At 34.1% G+C, this 21844-nt stretch overlaps 2 protein-coding genes across 2 annotated transcripts; both read right to left on the bottom strand.

The window, feature by feature from the left end:
- Positions 1–6: 6 nt before the first annotated feature.
- Positions 7–1492, bottom strand: LOC112637300. The gene is made up of 3 exons (XM_025406698.1): positions 1014–1492; positions 725–903; positions 7–301 (listed from the first exon to the last, which is right to left on the bottom strand). Exons 1-3 carry the CDS (start codon positions 1162–1164, stop codon positions 131–133), a joined length of 501 nt encoding a protein of 166 aa, XP_025262483.1. The 5' UTR covers positions 1165–1492; the 3' UTR covers positions 7–130.
- Positions 1493–19041: 17549 nt separating this feature from the next.
- On the bottom strand, positions 19042–20097 carry LOC112637301. The gene is made up of 2 exons (XM_025406699.1): positions 19817–20097; positions 19042–19734 (listed from the first exon to the last, which is right to left on the bottom strand). Exons 1-2 carry the CDS (start codon positions 20078–20080, stop codon positions 19672–19674), a joined length of 327 nt encoding a protein of 108 aa, XP_025262484.1. The 5' UTR covers positions 20081–20097; the 3' UTR covers positions 19042–19671.
- Between the last annotated feature and the right edge of the window lie 1747 nt (positions 20098–21844).

A 21844-nucleotide genomic window follows, 5' to 3' on the forward strand; every position in this document is an offset into this window, starting at 1 on the left:
GGAAGCGTTGAAGAAATAACAAAAATTTCATAATTATAATTTTGGAATATGTATATATGTATTATACGCAAAATTTGTTCAATTTTACATATATAATTAAATAAAATGTATGTATGAATGTTATAGTTTTTTACGACTTACTCAGAATAAGTTTTGAAGTAAATGAATCTTTAAACCGGATAGTAGTCTTTTGTCCGCTCCAAGAATATTGCACAGCTAAGAGATCTGTCATTATTCTCTTCATCGGTTCTCTTATATGGTCTCCAGCGTCTTTTCCACCTTCTTGCCTTATAAAAGTTTTCTATAAAATTAAAAAAATTATTTGCACTTTTCTAAATAAATAATTGAATGAGATAAACAAAATATATATAGTTTTCGATAAAATAATAATGTGTTAACGACATTACTAATGACAAAATATTATAAATATATATATATATATATATATATATATATATATATATATCATTATTATAATAATGTGTTTGTTATACTTCAATTAATGCTAGAAATTTAATGCATTTGATGGTTGTTAATTAAGTCACATTGAAATTTGCTTCATTTTTGTTCTCAAATAATTTTATTATGACAATCATTACAAGAAGTTGATTCTGTCATTACTCTGTTGATAACACATGTATATAACACACTTGTAAATAACAAGTGTTTGACAAAGTCCGCTTTCGATAGATTTAACACATATAAAAATTGTATTTATACTTACTAATTGTTCTCGTTTCTTTGCATCCTCCGCAAGTGATTTTTCTAATGCATCAAATTCTTCTTTTGTTTTTAATTGGCAAAATTCAACATTTTCCAATTGAGCATTATTATTTCCTTCGTTTCTATTTTTTGACTGTAATATATGCTGTATTATTATATCCAATTTCCTATTTATCTTGTCTGGAAAATTGCCAAAATACATTATATATATATATTTTTTCTTTTGAACATTTACATATTAGGAATTTTTTTAACTTCGTAATTATATACATTTTTTTATTTATACATACTTATGCAAGGACAACAATTGCATCTGTTCGCAATTATATTGTTGACACTTCTTGTGGTCTTTGATGTCCTTTTATTCATCAAAACTGTTTGTGATGTATCTTCATAAATAAATGTAATATGATAATTATATATCACAAACATTGCACTCATATTTGGAACAAGAAATATACATAAATTTACAATATTTTGGAAAATTAATTTTTAGTTACGTAATTGTTAACATGATTATCATTGATTGAAGTACAAGAAAATGGAAACGATTATGATAATATAAAAAAAATATATCCCCACAAAATACTAGCGAACAGTAATATACATTAAACGTTATAATTTTCCACTCAACAATGTAAATGTTATGTACAAGATATATTGCAATACAATTACATTGTTGAACCATAAATTATAACATATTGTTGTTACTGTGAGCTAATGTTTTGAGGACATATACCTAACATCATTGTTTTTATATTATCATAATTATTTTTATCTTATTGTACTTCAATCAATTATATTAATAATTATGTTTATAGAACTTAAATTCTCCAATTTGTATATATTTCTTGTTTTGTGGATGTATATAAAAATGAATTAATTTTAATATTCGTATTACATGTGTATGTACATATAATTTTAAGTATTGCATTGAATTGGAGAATTGCATTTTTACTTTTCATCATGCAAGGAATACAAATAAATGTTATCGGATAACTTCATTTAAAATAATTTTTGTATTACTTTTACAAATGTTGGAAATGTTTATGTCATTTTCATTAACGTCAATTGGATTATTCCTAGCATCTGAATTAAAATTAAAAAAATGTTATCTTTCTAACACTATTATTTTGTATTTTTTTTGCAATGTAATAATAAGCATATTTTTGAAATTGTTATATTTTGTTTAGACAGAACTATGTATTTTTTAATATCATGTTAAAACAAACTTTACTAAATTTATTTATATTTGACATCTGTGTGTGCGTGTGCGTGTGCGTGTGCGTGTGCGTGTGCGTGTGTGTGTGTGTGTGTGTGTGTGTGTGTGTTAAACTAAATATATTCCTACTACCTAACCTCGAAATAAACGCATGCAGTCTTTATTTTTGTTGTTTATTCATTCAGTAAACAAGCTGTTTTAGTTGGTTTGCCAACAGAGTCAATCAAAATCTGTTGATTATGTGACGTTTGTCTCACTTATCCTTTCTGTTAATCAGTTTTGTGTATCGCGCTCGCCGTATATAATATATTGTGTCTTATTTTTTCCTTTTCTTTTATCAGACAGATGGCGTGCGCTACCACGGTTATCATACGATTACTTGTCTATGTATTTCTTATTATTCTCAGTCAGTCTACTTAACGCCGTTGTAACACATGTATTTTTTATTCGCTCTGCTATAAAGAAATCCCAATAGATTATGGGCCCAGGCATGTGAACTGCTAATAGATATCAAAAATAAAAAGGGGCACAGTGTACAAAGAAAGACAGAGGTCCAAGTACCGTTGCTTGAAACTGCAAGGATGGAAATAAATTTGAAGTCTGTCACGCAACTGAACTCGAGCAGTTATGTTCGATGGCGTTTTGAGATTCAGGCTCATCTTGAAGCTAAAGAGGTATTTGATGTGGCCAATGGATCGAGAGTGCAACCAACGGATGCTACGCTGTCCGACTGGAAAAGGAAAGATGCCTTGGCGAGATCGTTAATAAGTAAGTCCCTCGATGATGCGCATTTTAACATGGTGGTCGCTTGTGTGTCATCGACTGACATGTGGAAGACTCTCGTGAGTCATTACGATGAGGTTTCGAACACGACAAGGCAAGCTGCATTGGAAGCGTATAATGATTATCATTGGAAAGAGGATATGACTGTAACGTCATATATTTCGGGACTTATGCTCATAGAAAACAAGCTCAAGGCACAAAAAATAAATATCGAAAAGGAAATGATCATTACAAAAATCGTTCGAGGTCTACCGCAAAAATTTGAAAATTTCAAGCAAGTATGGCGGATTTGTCCCACGAAGGACATTACGGTGGAACAATTGCAAGCAAAGTTACTAGATGTCGAACGCGATGTTGGAGCAACGCCATCTGGAAATCACGGTGTGGCACTATCAGGTCAGAAAGGTCGCGATGATAAAAGCAAGAAGAAAGCTGTTTGTAAAAAGGATAGGAAGAAGCTGCAGTGTTATAATTGCAAAGGCTTTGGACATTTTGCTCGTGACTGTCCATCTGAGAAGAAAGATAAGAGCTCAGGAGGAAGTTCGTCTGATAATCGAGTGGCGATGGCGGCAGAACAAAATCTGAAAGACGTTGATGACTGGATCGGCGATTCAGGTGCGTATAAACATATTACTAGAAACAATAATTGGTTTGTTGAGTTGAAGGCATTGAATCCCCCGGAAGAAGTAAAAGTGGGCGATGGCAGGATTCTAAAGGCTACAGCTGTCGGTAAAATAAATGTAAAAGTCCATGATGGAGAAAAATGGATACCACGATGTCTCAAGGATGTAAGGTTAGTTCCTGATTTTGGGCCGCTCAATCTTTTCTCTATTGTAGCCACGACCGACATGGGCTATGAAGCGCATTTCAGTAAGTCAACGGTGATGGTTAAGAATTCAGAAGGCGACGTTATTGTCCGTGGTGTCAAGAAAGGACATTCGACGTATCGAATGTTAATCAAAGTAGAGAAACCGGCTGAAGCTTGTGTGGTTCAGAAGGAGGTCTCTGCGTCATGGGAAACTTGGCATCGCAGACTTGGACACGCAGGAAAGGACAAAGTAAAAGAGCTGCTGAAATCTAAAGGATACGGTGCGACTGGAAGTGAAGATTTCTTCTGTGAAGCTTGTGTTTTTGGAAAGATGACCAAAGGACCATACAAGACAAGCGTTAACAAGGATTTCAAGCCAGGTACAAAAATTCACTGCGATCTCAGTGGAAAGGTCTCAATAGATTCTGCTAGCGGTTATAAATATTTTGCTGTCTTCATTGACGAGAGTTCCGGCTACAAGAAAGTCGCTATGTTAAAGAAGAAGGAACTTGTCGAAGAATTCACAAGAGTAATCCAGGAAGTAAAAGAAGAAACGGGACGCCCAATAGAAATTTTGCGAACAGATCAAGGAACGGAATTCACAGGGACATCATTTAAAAATCTTCTAAAGAAGCACAAGATCAAGCATGAAACAAGTGTCGAGTATACACCGCAGTCTAATGGTATGGCTGAACGTGCCATCCGATCTCTTACTAAAAAGGCTCGTTCTCTGCTTGCAAGTGCAAACCTACCAAAGTTTATGTGGGCTGAGTGTGTATCTACTGCTTGCTATCTGTCGAATTTTGTAGCCACCCGTGATTTGAAGAAGACATCTTACGAACTTTGGCATGGAAAGGAGCCGTCCATCGAGCACTTACGTGCATTCGGTTGTGACGCTTTTGCACATCCCAAAACAAAAGAGAAACAAGTTCGATAAGAAAGCTCGAAAAGGACAGCTGATAGGCTATGGACCAAGTACGAAGCTGTATCGTGTTTATTTCCAAGATCTTCAAGATGTTCGCATTGTGCGCGACGTAAAATTTAATGAAGAAAAGCAGAACTCTTTCTACGTGGAGGACGAGATAAAGTCATCACCCGTTGGTGATGATGATCGAGGCGAGACTAGTAGAGATGAAGAAAGCGCTTCTGCTGAGGAAATCGCTAAGACATCTACACGTCCGAAACAAGCAAATGTACGTAAACCAAGCGGACCGCTAACCATGACGCTCCGAAATCGTCATCCTGTTGTTGAGGAAGCTCCGACTGAAACGTTACAAGAGGGTCACGAAGCTTTAATGGCGTTGATTGCGGAAGAACCCAAGACTGCAAAAGAGGCTCTCGAAGGTAAAGACTCTGTCAAATGGCAACAAGCTATGCAGGATGAACTTGATTCATTTGTGAAAAATGACGTTATCGAGATATGTGCCTTGCCACCAAAGAAGAAAGCTATTGACACTGGTTGGGTTTTGAAGATCAAGCGATATCCAAACGATGAAATCAATAAGTTGAAAGCCAGAATTGTTTGTCGCGGATATAGTCAAAGAAATGTGGAATTGATTTCTCAAAAACATTCGCACCGATGGTTCGTATGGATTCTATCAGAATTCTATTAGCTATTGCAGCTCAAGAAAATTTAGTACTCAAACAATGTGACGTGAAGTCAGCATTTCTCTACGGGGAAATCGAGGAGGAAATTTATGTACGGCCTCCTGATGAAGTCGACATCGAGGAAGGCAAAGTTTGGAAGCTGAAGAAGTCTCTGTATGGTCTGAAGCAATCGCCTCGCAATTGGAACAAGAGGTTTAATGAGCTTGTCACCACCTTTGGGCTGACTCGTTCCAATGCAGACCCGTGCATTTACTATGGCAATGGTCAGAGGAGACGTATACTGTTGGCGGTTTATGTAGACGACATCCTCGTGGCAGGACATCAAGAAGAAGTAGTGACCGAACTGCTGAACTTTATGAATGACGCATTCGAGATCAAGATCGAAGAACCGACCTATTTCTTAGGCTTAGAACTGAACGTTGACCGGAAATCAGGATGATTCGAGTCAATCAAGAGGTTTACATCCAAAGCATGCTTGCTCGTTTTGGCATGACAAATTGTAACCGAGCCTCCTACACCACGTCATGTAAGAGAAGTCAAGCGGATCTTCCGTTACTTAAAGGGAACAACGTCAATTGGAATTCAGTTTGGTGGTGGTAAAAATGAGATCGTTGGATACTGCGATTCCGATTACGCTGGATGTCTAGACACTGCTAAAAGTACATATGGGCATGTGTTTGTATTGATGGCCGATATCCTGGGAATCGCGGAAGAGTACGATTGTCGCAGATTCTACGACTGTTGCTGAACTACAGGCTGCATATGAAGCATCGAAACAAGCGATGTGGATCAGAGATCTGATGAAAGAGCTAATGTCATCTTTTGAGGGTCCGACGGTGCTCTATTGCGATAATGAATCAGCCATCAAGTTGTCAAAGTCCGAGGAGATCAAGAAGAGGACGAAACATATTAATGTTCGTTTCAATTTTCTACGCCAGGCTGTTGAAGATAATATAGTGGAGGTCAAGCATGTCGCTGGCACAGAAAATCCAGCAGATATGCTAACGAAGCCCCTGTCCCGCCCTAAGCTGCTCAACTGCTGCAATATTCTCAATATAAAGTGAGACTACGGCAAGAGGGGATGTTGATTATGTGACGTTTGTCTCACTTATCCTTTCTGTTAATCAGTTTTGTGTATCGCGCTCGCCGTATATGATATATTGTGTCTTATTTTTTCCTTTTCTTTTATCAGACAGATGGCGTGCGCTGCCACGGTTATCATACGATTACTTGTCTATGTATTTCTTATTATTCTCAGTCAGTCTACTTAACGCCGTTGTAACACATGTATTTTTTATTCGCCCTGCTATAAAGAAATTCCAATAAAATCTCTATTTATTGATAAATTTGGATAAATATTTGTCTGCATGTAGTTCATGTTCTTTCAACAGGCGATTTCTGATTATATGAATACAAACTTCTATTATATGTTCATATATTACTTTTATATATTACTTTTATATAGAATGTCTTATTCCTTTAGTCTTTCTAATGTATAATATATTGTTATATAATTTCATACATATATTTTATTACAGATTTATCAAAGTCACTCACGTATCACAATACAAGTTTTAGACGAAACTGAAGAATAACCAACTACTATAGAAAATAAAAGTAAGTTGAATTTATATGCATTAATTAAATTACAGCGTTTAATATAAGTTGTTTATTATATTACAAATATATTTACTTTTTTTAATTATATATGCGTATAAAAATATAATATATATTGTATGCACATACATTTAATTTTAAATAAAAAGTTATATTAAAAAAAAGTTAAAATATTAATAATATTGTGTATTAATTTTTCTTACAAAATTCCTTATGTTTGAAAAAATATACTAAATCTAAAAAAATAATTGATTCAATATTTATAAGAAAATATTTATTTAAATTAAGAAAATATTTATTTAAATAATTGATTTCAATATTTGCAAGAAAATATTTATTTATATTAAGCAAAAATATATTTGAATCAGCAAAATATACATGTATATTTTAATGATTCAAATATATTTTGGCTTAATATAAATAAATATTTTCTTGCAAATATGGAAATCAATTATTTTTTTAGATTTAATATATTCTTTTAGTGTTCCAAATACTATTCCCATTGAATTCATAAAGTTTACATTTATAAGTTTCATTTTTGGAAATAGAAAAATACTATATGAATACTATATGAATACTATATGAATACTATATGAATACTATATGAATATTATATGAATACTATATGAATACTTTAAGAAGTTCTCAAGAATTCAATCATGGTGCATGTAACTTCTACAATCATTCTTATTGTATTCATCTATGAATTCCTAAAGAATTACAATTTAAAAAAGAGAAAACTTAAAGATTACTGTTAGAATTCACTGTTCTATCTGGGATATATATATATATATATATATATATATATTTATTTATATTTTGTCATTAGTAATGTCGTTAACACATTATTATTTTATCGAAAACTATATTTATTTTGTTTATCTCATTCAATTATTTATTTAGAAAAGTGCAAATAATTTTTTTAATTTTATAGAAAACTTTTATAAGGCAAGAAGGTGGAAAAGACGCTGGAGACCATATAAGGCGAGCGATGAAGAGAATAATGGCAGATCTCTTAGCTGTGCAATATTCTTGGAGCGGACAAAAGAATACTATCCGGTTTAAAGATTCATTTACTTCAAAACTTATTCTGAGTAAGTCGTAAAAAACTATAACATTCATACATACATTTTATTTAATTATATATGTAAAATTGAACAAATTTTGCGTATAATACATATATACATCTTCCAAAATTATAATTATGAAATTTTTGTTATTTCTTCAACGCTTCTTTTCATGTACATTTCTTTTCCACCAAATGATTTAGTCTACGTAAAGTAATATAAAGTAATATTTGGTCTATTAAAGATTCTGTAGCGTCGCTGCACACATCATCATGTATGAAAAAAATGGAAGATGCTATACAATCATGGTTAAATCACGCATCGGATCGTATAAAAAAAGGAAGGGAGGGAAGAAGAGAGACTCGTGAGTTATTTATTCAAATATTAATTTGATCGAGTTTATGGTAATGAATATAATACAATATTTCAATTACTATAAATATCGAACATTGCTGCAAAAGTTGAGTTCTACGTCATAATTGTATATTTGAATCGTATATTTGAAGAAATTAAAATAAATACTATGTAGAATAAAGAAAATATTTTATTTAATTTTGTAATCGTACGTGTATGTAAATATATGTATGTATGACATTTTGTATGAAATTTTTCCAGATGCATGATTTAATATAAGAAATATTGTAACAAAAACTGGTACTTTCTTTTTAAATATGTGATATTTAAAAAAAGTTAAAATATTAATATAATATGTGATATTAAAAAATATAATATGTGATATTAAAAAAAAGTTAAAATATTAATAATATTAATTTTTCCTACAAAATTCCTTATATTTAAAAAAATATACTAAATCTAAAAAAATAATTGATTCAATATTTATAAGAAAATATTTATTTAAATTAAGAAAATATTTATTTAAATAATTGATTTCAATATTTGCAAGAAAATATTTATTTATATTAAGCTAAAATATATTTGAATCAGCAAAATATACATGTATATTTTAATGATTCAAATATATTTTGGCTTAAGATAAATAAATATTTTCTTGCAAATATTGAAATCAATTATTTTTTTAGATTTAGTATATTCTTTTAGTGTTCCAAATACTATTCCCATTGAATTCATAAAGTTTACATTTATAAGTTTCATTTTTGGAAATGGAAAAATACTATATGAATACTATATTAATATTATATGAATACTATATGAATACTTTAAGAAGTTCTCAAGAATTCAATCATGGTGCATGTAACTTCCACAATCATTCTTATTGTATTCATCTATGAATTCCTAAAGAATTACAATTTAAAAAAGAGAAAACTTAAAGATTACTAGAATTCACTGTGCTATCTGGGATGCAATGTTTCTGCAATCTGTCGGTGCTGTAGAAGTTAAGAGTGGCTCGCCGCGTAGCGGCAAGCGAAGAAACACGTGCCACATACTATTATGTCTCTTTTATGTCATCTTTTTTGACAAATCGAAAAAATGTCTTTATATAGATATCTTTTCGTTTTGTCGAAAAGATAACTTAAAAAAGACATCTTTTTATATATATATATTGTGACGTTGCCGTCCCGCGCGTCCATCCGCCCCGGAAAATCTTTTCGGGGCGCGAGCCGAGCGGCCGCGCCAGAGAGGATTGCGAGAGCCGTATTGAGACCCCCGGAGAGGCGAATCATTATTATATCTTACATCGTTCTAATTATTTTTTTTGTATTTTGTATCATGCGATATATCGGGCAACCCGCCGGAAAACTTCAGGAAGATCAAGAAGAATTTCTGGCGATAAACGACACGGCACTCTCAACCTGAAAGTCATCAGAGGAAGTAGCGCCCAAGGAATAAAACAGCGAAAGGCCGCGGGTAGAAGCTGCCTTCAAGTAAGGAAGTACAAGAGCCCGCGGTCGGCTCCACCCTCCAAGGTGGAGGACACGTAATCGGCCTCAAAAAGGATCGCCGTTTGCCAGGTCGTCGGCCGAAAGATTTTGAATAGTTTGGGGCCGTTACGGTCCCCGATACGGCGTTGTCGCGAAGCGTAAGGGTGGATTTTCACTTGACGATCGATGCTCATTTTTAGCGTCAAAAGACATCATGTGATCAAAAAATGACGAATTGAAATCTTTACTTTTAGTCACGTGATTTTTTGAGGCTAAAAGATGAGCGTCGGAAAATCCACCCTAAGGATACCTCGCGTATCGCGGCGTGATTGGCCGCGAATCCTCACACCCCTGCGCGCAGAAATTGACCACAGACATCTATATTATACTAGACTGCTTACTTCCTTATATCGTATATAAAAGTTATCTCCAAATATTATGTATTACGAAAGGGAGACAAATGATCATGTGATGTGGTCACCTGATGATATTATCTAATATAGTCGATGCACCACATGGATACATACGAATAAATGAAAAGAATATTTATAAAATACGACTTTTAATTTTAATTAGTTCTCGATACATTATAATAAGATTACATTCCTATATTAAATATTATTTACAAGAAATTCTCAAACCTTCCCAAGGAACACACTAAAGTCAAGAAAAAGTCAAAATGACTTTTTTTTACTCAAAATAGTCATGTGACGAAAATTTGACCTCAGTAAAGCTGTGTTCCGATTCTCCACCTGGTGGGTAATAGTCGGATGAGTGGGTGATGGGCAGAGCCTAACAAAAAGTATCCAAGAGGATTATGGAATCAGAACGCACTCGTCATAATTTTCCGGCGGGAAAATTGAAAACTAAACACTAAATTGCAAACATGGATGAACACCAGCGAGCTGTTGCAGTTACTGCGATTGTTCTTAGTAACTCCATATATAATACAAACGCTCTTAATAATACAAACATAATATAAACATAAGGCTCTGCACAAAATAGAAAAAATAGTGTAATACATATTAAATATTAGCAATAGAAATGATTATAAAATAATAAAATCAAAAAGAGTGGTATACAAATTCGAGTATAAAGGACTCTTAATTAGAGTATAAGAGTATAAGAGCCCTTTATACCCGAATTTGTAGTTATACATATCAATCTCTCATTTCGAGATTTTATTATTTTTAAATAATTCCTATTCCAAATATTTAATATTTATTTCTAATATTTTCTTCATTGTGCGCAGGGCCTAACAAGCAAAATTGTTTGCTTATTATTTTATTATATCAAATATTACTTATTTCTTCTCTTGTTTCTCTACTTGTTATAGATGTATTACACTTTGTTTCTTTAGACATGGAGAGATTGAAAATCTAATACTTTAAAGAAAGTTGCAAAGCATAAAAGTCATATGACAGGCATGGGTGGTTCACCCATCGACATATACACTGGACTGAGCATTGCGATATACAGGCGAGCGCCCGTTGTAGAGAAAGAGATATTACATGGGAGGCCTATGTCTCTTCTTTTGCCCATCGAGGCGGGAAACAAAATTACCAATGAGATACTAGCAAAAGAGACAGACATAGGCCTCCCATGTAGTACTTCTCTCTCTACTGGCTTAACAGGAATATCTGAGGGCAGAATTGAAAATGTGATGCTACATTCTAATTCTAATAAAACTTCTCCATTATATAATGTTAAAGAAAACACGAGAGAAATATTTTTCAATGATACTTGGAAGATGGATTCATATCGAATAGAATCTCCTGTTCTACAAAAGGAATGTTCATTTGAAGATAGTGAAAATGTTTCGGTATGAATCTAAAAAATCATAAAAATTACTATAATTACTTTAATTATATATATATATATATATATATATATATATATATATAAATATATACATATACATATATATATTTTTTTACTTATTAGGATTCAATCAATTTTTGTTTTAATTCTTTCTTTTCCCATAAAAAAAATTATATAATATTATTTGAAATATCTGCAAATTCTGGCCGATAATGTAATGCTCTTTCTTTTCTCAAGCATCGCCAGCGACCTTTTAAAACTCCAATGCATCCTTCTATTGCAGACCGTGCTTGAACAAAATGTTTTATATATTTGTATAGCTTCCGGTGATCCTTCAGGTGCATTCATAATTGGTTTTAATAGAAATGGCAGAAGTGGATAAGCTGCTAAAAAGCATGTTAAGACATACAGTGACCGGCAAAAATAAAAAGCCACTTTCCTAGTTATACTGTTTTGCTTAATGAAAGAGTAAAAATATTAAAACGATGAGATTTTCATTGATGAAAGAAGAAGTATTTATTATTTATTTTAAAATTTTATGTTACAATTACATAAATTATTTTTTACTTTTCAGTTTTATTTATATTTCTTAAATATTGCTGTTTATTATATTGACAAAATAAAAAAGCCATTCAGATTTGTTCGATTTAATATATACAATATTTTGTTTGGTTGTCATGTCAACATGTTCGTGTTATTGCGCTCACTTCTCGTTGTTGTTAATCATTTTTGCAACATTGGCTTATCTCGATTATTACAAAAAATTCGCGGTCAAAAATGGGAGGAAGATCAATTTCCACACAAGTTCGAAACTTAATTGTGCGAGATATTCAAAAAGGTCTTTCCCAACGGAATATAGCCAAAAATTATGAAGTAAGTAGAGGAGCAGTAGAACAGATCAGAAGAAAATTTCAATCAACTGGATCGGTGGCAGATAGAATCGGAAGAGGTCGAAAACGAGCAACATCCAAGCGGGAGGATATGAAAATAATCCGTGAAGTTAAGAAAAATCCAAAGATTACTGTTAGAGAAATTCAGGAAAACATTTATCTTACTGTTTCTGACCGCACTGTACGTCGAAGACTCAATGAAGCAAATTTACACAGCCGGTTTGCACGTAAACGACCTTTCTTTAGCGTCACCAATAAGAAAAAACGTTTGCAATTTGCTCGGAAGTATGCAAATATGTCATTGGACTTCTGGAAAAATATTTTATGGACAGATGAAAGCAAATTCGAGTTATTTGGACAAAAGAAGCGGATTAGAGTCTGGAGAAAACACGGCGAAGAGCTTCAAGATCGTCATATTCAGAAAACTGTAAAGTATGGCGGAGGAAATATTTTAGTCTGGGGATGTTTCTCATGGGCAGGAGTGGGAAATCTTGTCAAAATTAACGGAATTATGACAGCAGATGTCTACATTGATATAATAAATGAAAATTTGGAGGAGTGTTTGTTGAAACTCGGACTAGAAGATAATTTTATTTTCCAACAAGATAATGACCCGAAACACACAGCAAAGAAAAGTCAAGCTTTTTTTCGTTCCTGCCGAATTAAACAACTTGAATGGCCTCCGCAATCTCCAGATTTGAACCCTATCGAAAATCTGTGGGCAATTTTGGATAACAGGATTAATAAAAGCGGAGTAACTAACAAGAATTCTTATTTTGAAGCATTACAACTAGCCTGGGAGAATTTGGATCCACAACATTTAAAAAATTTAATTGAAAGTATACCAAAAAGACTGCAAAAAGTAATTGAGGCTAAAGGAAATCATATTAATTATTAATTAAAATAATATTGTTGTTTTTTTAAATCGTAATACTATGTTACCTTAACTGGTTTTTTTATTTTGTCACTCTTAAATAAATGATTATATAGAAATAAATACAGTATTAAATAAAAAATGATTTCTTTTTAATTAAAAACATTAAATTACTTAATAAATTTTCAGTTTTAGTTATAAAAAACTTTATAATAAATTTTTTTTACCTTTTAGCATCAAATCAGTTTTATAGTTAAGGTGGCTTTTTATTTTTGCCGGTCACTGTATATTATATATTACATATCAGGATTAAATTAATTTAAAAATAAGAATTACTTTATTAATCATAATCTATACAGGGTGTCCGTCGATTTTCGACCTAAATGAAATAAATAAGTAGATTGGCTCGAATTAAGAAGGAATGACCTGTGTTGTTTTGGGATTGTCGCAATAATTAACGAAATATTAAATAAAAAAAATCGGCCAATCTGCGTGAGTAAAAGCGCACGGCGACGAGAGTCGTCCCACCGTAATCCGATACTACGAGCGCGGCGAAGCGGTGGGCGGGTCGCTCTCCGAGACATGATGGTGATTTGCCATATATCGCAATACCGCGCCGAAAAATGACTCGTCCCCCCTTTTCGTGGCGAGAAAATGATGCGCTATCATTTCCACACCACCTTGCGGTAGATAGCATGGTGCGCTTTTTTTTATAGTGGTTTCCCCCATAGGCCTATTCCACTCTCAATTTAAAAATTATTCAAAATGCCATTTACTATACGCTGAATATATCGTAAATGTAAAAAATTAATGGACAGTACCTTTACAAAAATTGATTCGTGGTTGAGAATCCCTCGATAAAATGTATTGCACACGTTGATAATGTAATACGATGATAAAATTTTTTCAAGAATCCTTTCTTCATCTCGTACACGAAGACGCACTGCTGGACCGGTTATCCCGATATTATGCATGACACTCAGTTTCACATAATTATTGCACAACACGTAAAATTGTACGGCCACTTGGTTTTCGTACACGCCCGAGAAATGATTCCATGTAAATTGCGGCCGCACGATAAGTATTTTCTTCCGCTAGTCCGTATGCCACAATCATATCCGTATATTCCTGCAGAGTACACTTCATTTTCTCTGTTAATTTACTACGCAAACACAAGATTTTTATTAAAACGTCTTAGCTCTCGCATGCTGTTACCAGACTGCGTACGCCAGCAGCACGCAACTACAGCTGACAGCTGAGCGGACATGCGAGTGTAATCATAGTGCGCAGGCGTCGAACTCACACGTACGCTTACTGCGAAAACCAAGTGGCCGTACAATTTTACGTGTTATGCAATAATTATGTAAAACTGAGTGTCGTGCATAATATCGGGATAACCGGTCCAGCAGTGCGTCTTCGTGTACGAGATGATGAAAGGATTCTTGAAGAATTTTATCATCGTATCACATTATCAACGTGTGCAATACATTTTATCGAGGGATTTTCAACCACGAATCAATTTTTGTAAAGGTACTGTCCATTAATTTTTTACATTTACGATATATTCAGCGTACAGTAAATGGCATTTTGAATAATTTTTAAATTGAGAGTGGAATAGGCCTATGGGGGAAACCACTATAAAAAAAGCGCACCATGCTATCTACCGCAAGGTGGTGTGGAAATGATAGCGCATCATTTTCTCGCCACGAAAAGGGGGGACGGGTCATTTTTCGGCGCGGTATTGCGATATATCGCAAACCACCATCATGTCTCGGAGAGCGACCCGCCCACCGCTTCGCCGCGCTCGTAGTATCGGATTACGGTGGGACGACTCTCGTCGCCGCGCGCTTTTACTCACGCAGATTGGCCGATCTTTTTTATTTAATATTTCGTTAATTATTGCGACAATCCCAAAACAATACAGGTCATTCCTTCTTAATTCGAGCCAATCTACTTATTTATTTCATTTAGGTCGAAAATCGACGAACACCCTGTATAATAGGAAATGCAGGAATAATATCAAATAATAAATCATATCTACCTATAAGCCAGGAACCTTTTTCATCTGCTTTGCTGTGTTGCCTTTGTAAATATTAAAAAAGATTCGAAGAGCGAAAAGCTCTAGTCCTTCCTCCATGCAGTCCTGCCAGTACTTCACTGTTATATGAAGCAACCGACAATATATTATTAATATAATATATGTATATGTACACACACTTATTATAAATTATAATATTTGTTTTATAATTACAATCATCACATTTAATAAATGGTATAATTTTCTATTAATAAATAAATGTTCTCTTTTACTTTCTGGTGGAAAAATAGCTATGTGAGTCCCATCAATAGCGCCAATTACTCCAGGAAATCCAGTTTTTTTCAAAAAATCTATTGTTAAATTTAAAATAGATTATAGTAATATATATATTTTTTATAATTGTATATATATATAATATATATAATATATATATATATATAATATATATATAGTAAATCTCATGAAAAACATAATTTTTCAATTTCTTTGTTATCAATTTCTTTGTTATTCTTAAACATGAGATTATCTTATTATTAAGATAATCTCATGTTTAAGAATAATGTTACATTGTTTAAAGAGAAATGAATATAATGGTATTTATTTTTTTATATGCTAGTGTTTGAAAAAGAAAAATGAACAACTTGAGTATTAAATTATATTTGACGAGAGACAAAACGTGGCAAAACCAGTGCAAGGAGAACAGTGAGCTAGAAGAACGTGTCGAGCGCCGCCTGTAGAGTTGATGTAAAAGATGAAGGTGTTCATGCCATCTGCATTGTATACTTGTGAAGATTAAGCCGGGACTTATGAATTTTCAACACCTCCTCTTCCTGGCGTCATCTTCATCCAAACAAGACATTGTAATATTTTTGGCCATGTCAGAGGTTTTGTAAGCATGTCCGCCACTTGGTTATTTGACGGCACATAGATGACATTAACATTACCAGCTTCCTGTTCTTGTCTAATGCGATGAAATCGAACCCCAATGTGCTTGGTCCTTTTGTGCAATTCAGGATTTTTCGACATCGCTATAGCTGCCTGGTTATCCACTCGCAAATCTGTTGGCCCCGTTTGTTTTAATCCAAGAGACTCAACAAACGGTTTTAACCAAAGCAGTTCCTTCAATGCTTCTGACATTGATATATATTATGCCTCTGACGATGATAGAGCAGTAACCCGTTGCAAATTAGATGACCAGGCTACTGGTCCATTATGAAGCAGAAACATATATCCAGATGTTGATCTTCTTTCTTCCAGTTCACCAGCGTAGTCGGAGTCACAGTATCCAACTAGATCATCTGATGATCTTCCATGAAAATATAACGAAACGTCAATCGTACCCTTGAGATATTTCATCACACGCTTTACTGCTTTCCAATGTATTTCCTGTGGGTTATTCGAATACCGAGCCAGTTTGCTTACAGCGTATGAAATATTTGGTCTGGATATTGTGGCAACATAAACCAGGCAACCAATTGCTTCTCTATACGGAAAACGTTTTTCCTCAATCTTCTCATTGTCGAATTTAGTTAAATCAACAGAAGGATCCATTGGAGACGTCACTGATTTACAACTCTCCAATCCAAAACGACATAACATGCGAGAAATATATCCTCGTTGATTAGTGCAAAGTGTTTGTGTCTTCTGATCTTGACTTATTTCTATGCCAACATAACACGATGGTTCATGACATGTAGCTTCAAATTCTGACTTCAGTGAAGTAATGAAGTTGTTTAGGACTTCCTTTCGTTTACACGCCACTAACCCGTCATCGACATATAAACACAGAATCATCCAATCATCCGTATTTGGTTCCTTTACGTAGACACATGGATCTGATTCTGACCGTTTAAGTCCTTGAGATGTGACGAATTCATGGAATTTATTATTCCAATTTCTAGACGATTGCTTGAGGCCATAAATACCTCTCTTTAAGTGACAGACACGATTCGATCCATCTTCGTATCCTTCTGGCTGCTGCATATATATATCTTCTTCAATAGGGCTATTGAGAAAAGCTGTTTTGATGTCAAACTGCATTAATTCCATATTATGTTTAGTAGCTATTGATAAAATGATTCTCACTGACTCGTATCGTACTACAGGTGCAAAAGTCTCAAAATAATCTATTCCTTTGGTTTGACTAAAGCCACGAGCAACCAATCTTGCCTTGTAGCGTTTGATTGTACTATCAGATTCTAACTTTAATTTAAAAACCCATCGACATGAAACTACTGATTGTCCTTCAGGTAAAGTTTTAAGCTCCCATGTTTGATTTTTCAAAAGTGATGATATTTCATCATCCATAGCCTTCTTCCAAAACGTTGAGTCCGTTCTTGAGATTGCATCTTCATAAGAAATAGGATCCAGTGACACTTTCATTGCTGCAATGTGAGCCAATTTGTTTGACTTATCTCGTAACACTCGATCTGTTGGAGGAATTGGTTTTTGATACGACTTGGATCCGAGGGGTCGTCCTCTCTTCTTTTGCTGTTCAGGTTCAGATTCTGATAAAGTAAAAATTACATCTTCTGCTACATCTTTAAAACTTTCATCAGTATCATCTTCAACTGATGATTCTTCAGCAGTCGACTCTTCGAAAACCTCCTCTGGTTCTTCACATGACAAAGGAAAAAGTACTTGATTAACTGTGTCTGCTACATCCTCAATCATGACATCTGCAACTCTTTCTACTATTTTCTTTTCCGGATCATAGACTCGATATACCTTGTCAGTAAAACGGTCATATCCAACAAATATTGTCTTTCTTGCTTTTGGATCCATCTTACGCCTCATTGAATCGGGAATGCGTACAAACGCTTTTGCTCCAAAAACTCGCAGATGAGCGACATTTGGTTTCCTTCTGTACCATTCCTTATACGGAGTCGTATTAACAATTCCTCGATTCGGTATACGATTGCGAAGATATGCCGCAGTTCCTACAGCTTCTGTCCATAGTAGAAGTCGATCCTTCTTCGAAAGATTCGTATTGAATAATAACGATCGAGCTGTATCACACAGCGTACGATTTTCTCTTTCTGCCATTCCGTTACATTGTTTTACATTTGGTGGCGATAACTCATGTACAATGTTCATTGTTTTGAGGACTTCTTTTACCTTATCATTCACGTACTCGGTTCCATTGTCTGTTCTCAGTGATATCGCTTCTCTGCCTGTTTCCCTTTTAGCATCTTCAAAGAATTCCTTTAATAGCTCCGATACTTCTTCTTTTGACTTCATAAAATAAACTCTTCGATAGCCAGATGCTTCATCTTTTAGAGTCATAAAGTATTTGCACTTATTCCATGACATCGCTCCAATATGACAAACATCTGAATGAAACCGCTGTCCTGGTAAACACTTACGTTTTTCTCGAGTGGGATGGGAACTGATTGTTTGTTTTCCAAAATCACACTCTTCTCTTTTTGTTAAAACTACTTCAAGACCATCAGCGAGTTTATTCTTCGTCATTGCCTTTATCATATTATCACTTATATGACCAAGACGCTGATACCACAAATTAATTGAGCGAGCTACTTTTACTGAAGCCATTGGTGGTATGACACAAATAAAAAATATGTACTGGTTATCTATTCTCTTACCACCGAGTACTATTTTCTGACCATCCAATAGTCGCATAGTTCCATTTGCATGATAGAAACCATAACCTTTGGTTTTCTCCATAAACACAGTTGAGAAGAGTGATTCACCATTCATATCCTTACAATAGTATACTGATTCCCATATTCGTTTCTCCCACTCCTTGCCATCAATTGACTTTTCTATTCTGATATCTCCAACGTGAGTCGCTTTCAAAGTTTTTCCATTAGCTATATTCAGCGTAAGTGATGGTACAATTTCTTGAAAAGACAAAAACCATTCAATATTACCTGTGAGATGAACGCTAGCACCAGAATCTGCGATGATGCCTTTTTCTGCACTTAATTGAAAAGCAGATGATGCTGTTAATCCTTTTTCTGTTTTTACATCCTTCGATTCCCGTTTCTCCGATTTATCCACTTTTGACCAACAATCTCGCTTAAAATGTCCAAGTTTACCACACTTATGACATTTTACTTTGAATTTCTTTCCAGTGGTCTTTATTGTGTTGCCATCCGCTGATTTTGACTGTAATTTGAAAGCTTCTTCTGATATATCATCTGATTGTCCTGTAATATTTCTTTCAGCATTAGCAAGTTTCTCTAAGAAATTATCTAAAGACATTTCATCAGACAAAAGCAACCAGCTTGTAACAAAACTATCAAAAGTTTTCGGTAGACATCCTAGAATTTTTGCCATCAACAATTTTTCATTTAACTTATTTCCAAAATCGTCTGATTCTAGAGCTTCGATTTTTCGTGCAATAACCTTCAATCCTGCTACGAATGTGCCAACTGTATCCTCTGAATTCCACGAATAACTGAAAAACTCACGCAGTGCTTCTAACAAAGCATTCAAGGTCTTTGGTTCATAAAAAGCTTTGACCCTTTTTAGAATGTCTGTCGAAGTGTCACAATCACATACCTGATCAAACGTCGTATCGTCTAAAGTTGATCGAATAACAGATCTTGCCTTACTGTCTTTCACCTTCCAGTCATCAATTTCCTTTGTGTTCGCAACAGTACCGTCCTGGGTCTTTATTTCTTTCGGCTTCAGCGTCGTTCCTGCAGCCACTTCCCAAATTCGATGACTTTCTAGGATATCACGGATTTCGATCTTCCAACGACCATACGTTGCTTTCGTGAGCTTAGTAACTCTAACATCTTTTAGAAAAGCTTCATCGGCCATTTTTTTTTTTTTTTTTTTTTTTTTTAATACTTTCCTTTTAAAAGATTTATTCACAATCGTCGTCTAATTCAATCTCAAAAACTCGTGCCACTGATAATAATTTTCGAGCACCTAAGTCTCATAATCTGTTTGAAAAAGAAAAATGAACAACTTGAGTATTAAATTATATTTGACGAGAGACAAAACGTGGCAAAACCAGTGCAAGGAGAACAGTGAGCTAGAAGAACGTGTCGAGCGCCGCCTGTAGAGTTGATGTAAAAGATGAAGGTGTTCATGCCATCTGCATTGTATACTTGTGAAGATTAAGCCGGGACTTATGAATTTTCAACAGCTAGTATACTTACTCTTTTTTTATTTGTTTTTTTTAATCCGATATTGGAAATTGAATCCATTGTCTCATTATTGTATTCAGTGCAACTAACACTGTAGCATGAATTGAAACAGAAATTGATATTTGGCTCATACAGACAAAAAATCTTGTCCTACTTTTCGTTGATACGAACCGGATGCAAGAAAATGAAGCGTTGCAAATATCTAAATTATTTTTAAAAAAGTAAAAAAAAATTTTTTTAATAAAAAATAGAAATCCTATATATATATTTATCTGTAAATATGGAAGAATTGCAATTATTCTCTTTGGAATTGGCATAACATTTATTAGTTCATCTATTAGCTGTTGAACCGCTATTTTGGGTAACCTGCCGTATAAATATTGCATTATATATATATATATATATATATATATATATTATAAATAAATAAATAAATATATATATATATATATATATATATATATTTATTTATTTAATTGTATATACGCGGAATTATAATATAAGATTATATAAATATGAATGTGAAAATATAATTTATAACAAATTATAATTTATAACAAATAATAAATTTCACATTATATTTATATACTTACCTGTATAATTTTATAAATGTATTATTGGAAATGTCAAACGGGTTTTACGTATCCCTCAATCTTCTTCTTATCAAATTTAAATTTCTTATTTGAATTTTATTATTTTCGTTTTCATTTTCTTCCATGAAAAGCATGAGAATGTGATCCATTGCTGGGAATAATGCTTGAAGCCTTCAAATAAAATGTATTTTGATCGATTTCGACACACTTTTAATCACTTTTCATACAATTCGACACAAAATTTCTTGTTGAATAAACCCGCGTGAAATATTTCGTATTTTCACTATAGTGAAATTTATCCAATCAAGTAAATGCTCACTTTTGTCAGGGTTTGTTAGGATTTGGGAGCACACAATCGACCCCCTGGGTCGAGAGATCCAGGGATACATTCTGGTGCTGGCGCTCGTCTTAGTCGTTTTCGTCTCAGTTTCGTTGTTGTTTTTCTGTGTGTCACTGTCGAGATCAAGGAGAGGACGGAGCCGAGGATCATCCCCCTGTAAATGGCAGCGCGTATCGGTGAGGTTGCCCATTGTTTTGTAGCCACGTACGCGATTTTGTCCGAAAACCGACCGCTCTGTTGCCGTCGCCATTTTGTGTCTCGTTGTCGCTCGATTTTCGCTCGTATTTCGGATGACCGGAGACAAGCGGTCGAGGCATCAAGGACGATCGGTCGTCAAGTAATGACGGCCGTAGTTGATAAGGTACCGTTCGTCTCTCTCCGGGATTCGGGGTCTCGTAAAACGTGTAACGACCGGCTCTCGTATATCGACCACGTGCGCGGTAAATCGCGGGAAATGCGTACGCTACCCGTACTGTCGTATAGAGTTGTCGAAGCCGCG

This window comes from Camponotus floridanus, unplaced genomic scaffold, assembly GCF_003227725.1.
Source record: "Camponotus floridanus strain SB8 unplaced genomic scaffold, Cflo_v7.5 scaffold151, whole genome shotgun sequence".
NCBI lineage: Eukaryota > Metazoa > Arthropoda > Insecta > Hymenoptera > Formicidae > Camponotus > Camponotus floridanus.

Bases quoted from the DNA above. Each gene is read 5' to 3' on its own strand.
- LOC112637300 (XM_025406698.1), bottom strand. From the start codon at position 1,164: ATGAGTGCAATGTTTGTGATATATAATTATCATATTACATTTATTTAT. The intron at 904-1,013 runs GTATGTATAAAT...GCAATTTTCCAG, and splicing joins CAATTGTTGTCCTTGCATAA to ACAAGATAAATAGGAAATTG. The intron at 302-724 runs GTAAGTATAAAT...TTAATTTTATAG, and splicing joins CAAAGAAACGAGAACAATTA to AAAACTTTTATAAGGCAAGA.
- LOC112637301 (XM_025406699.1), bottom strand. From the start codon at position 20,080: ATGGCCGATGAAGCTTTTCTAAAAGATGTTAGAGTTACTAAGCTCACG. The intron at 19,735-19,816 runs GTATGTGATTGT...ATGCTTTGTTAG, and splicing joins ACGATACGACGTTTGATCAG to AAGCACTGCGTGAGTTTTTC.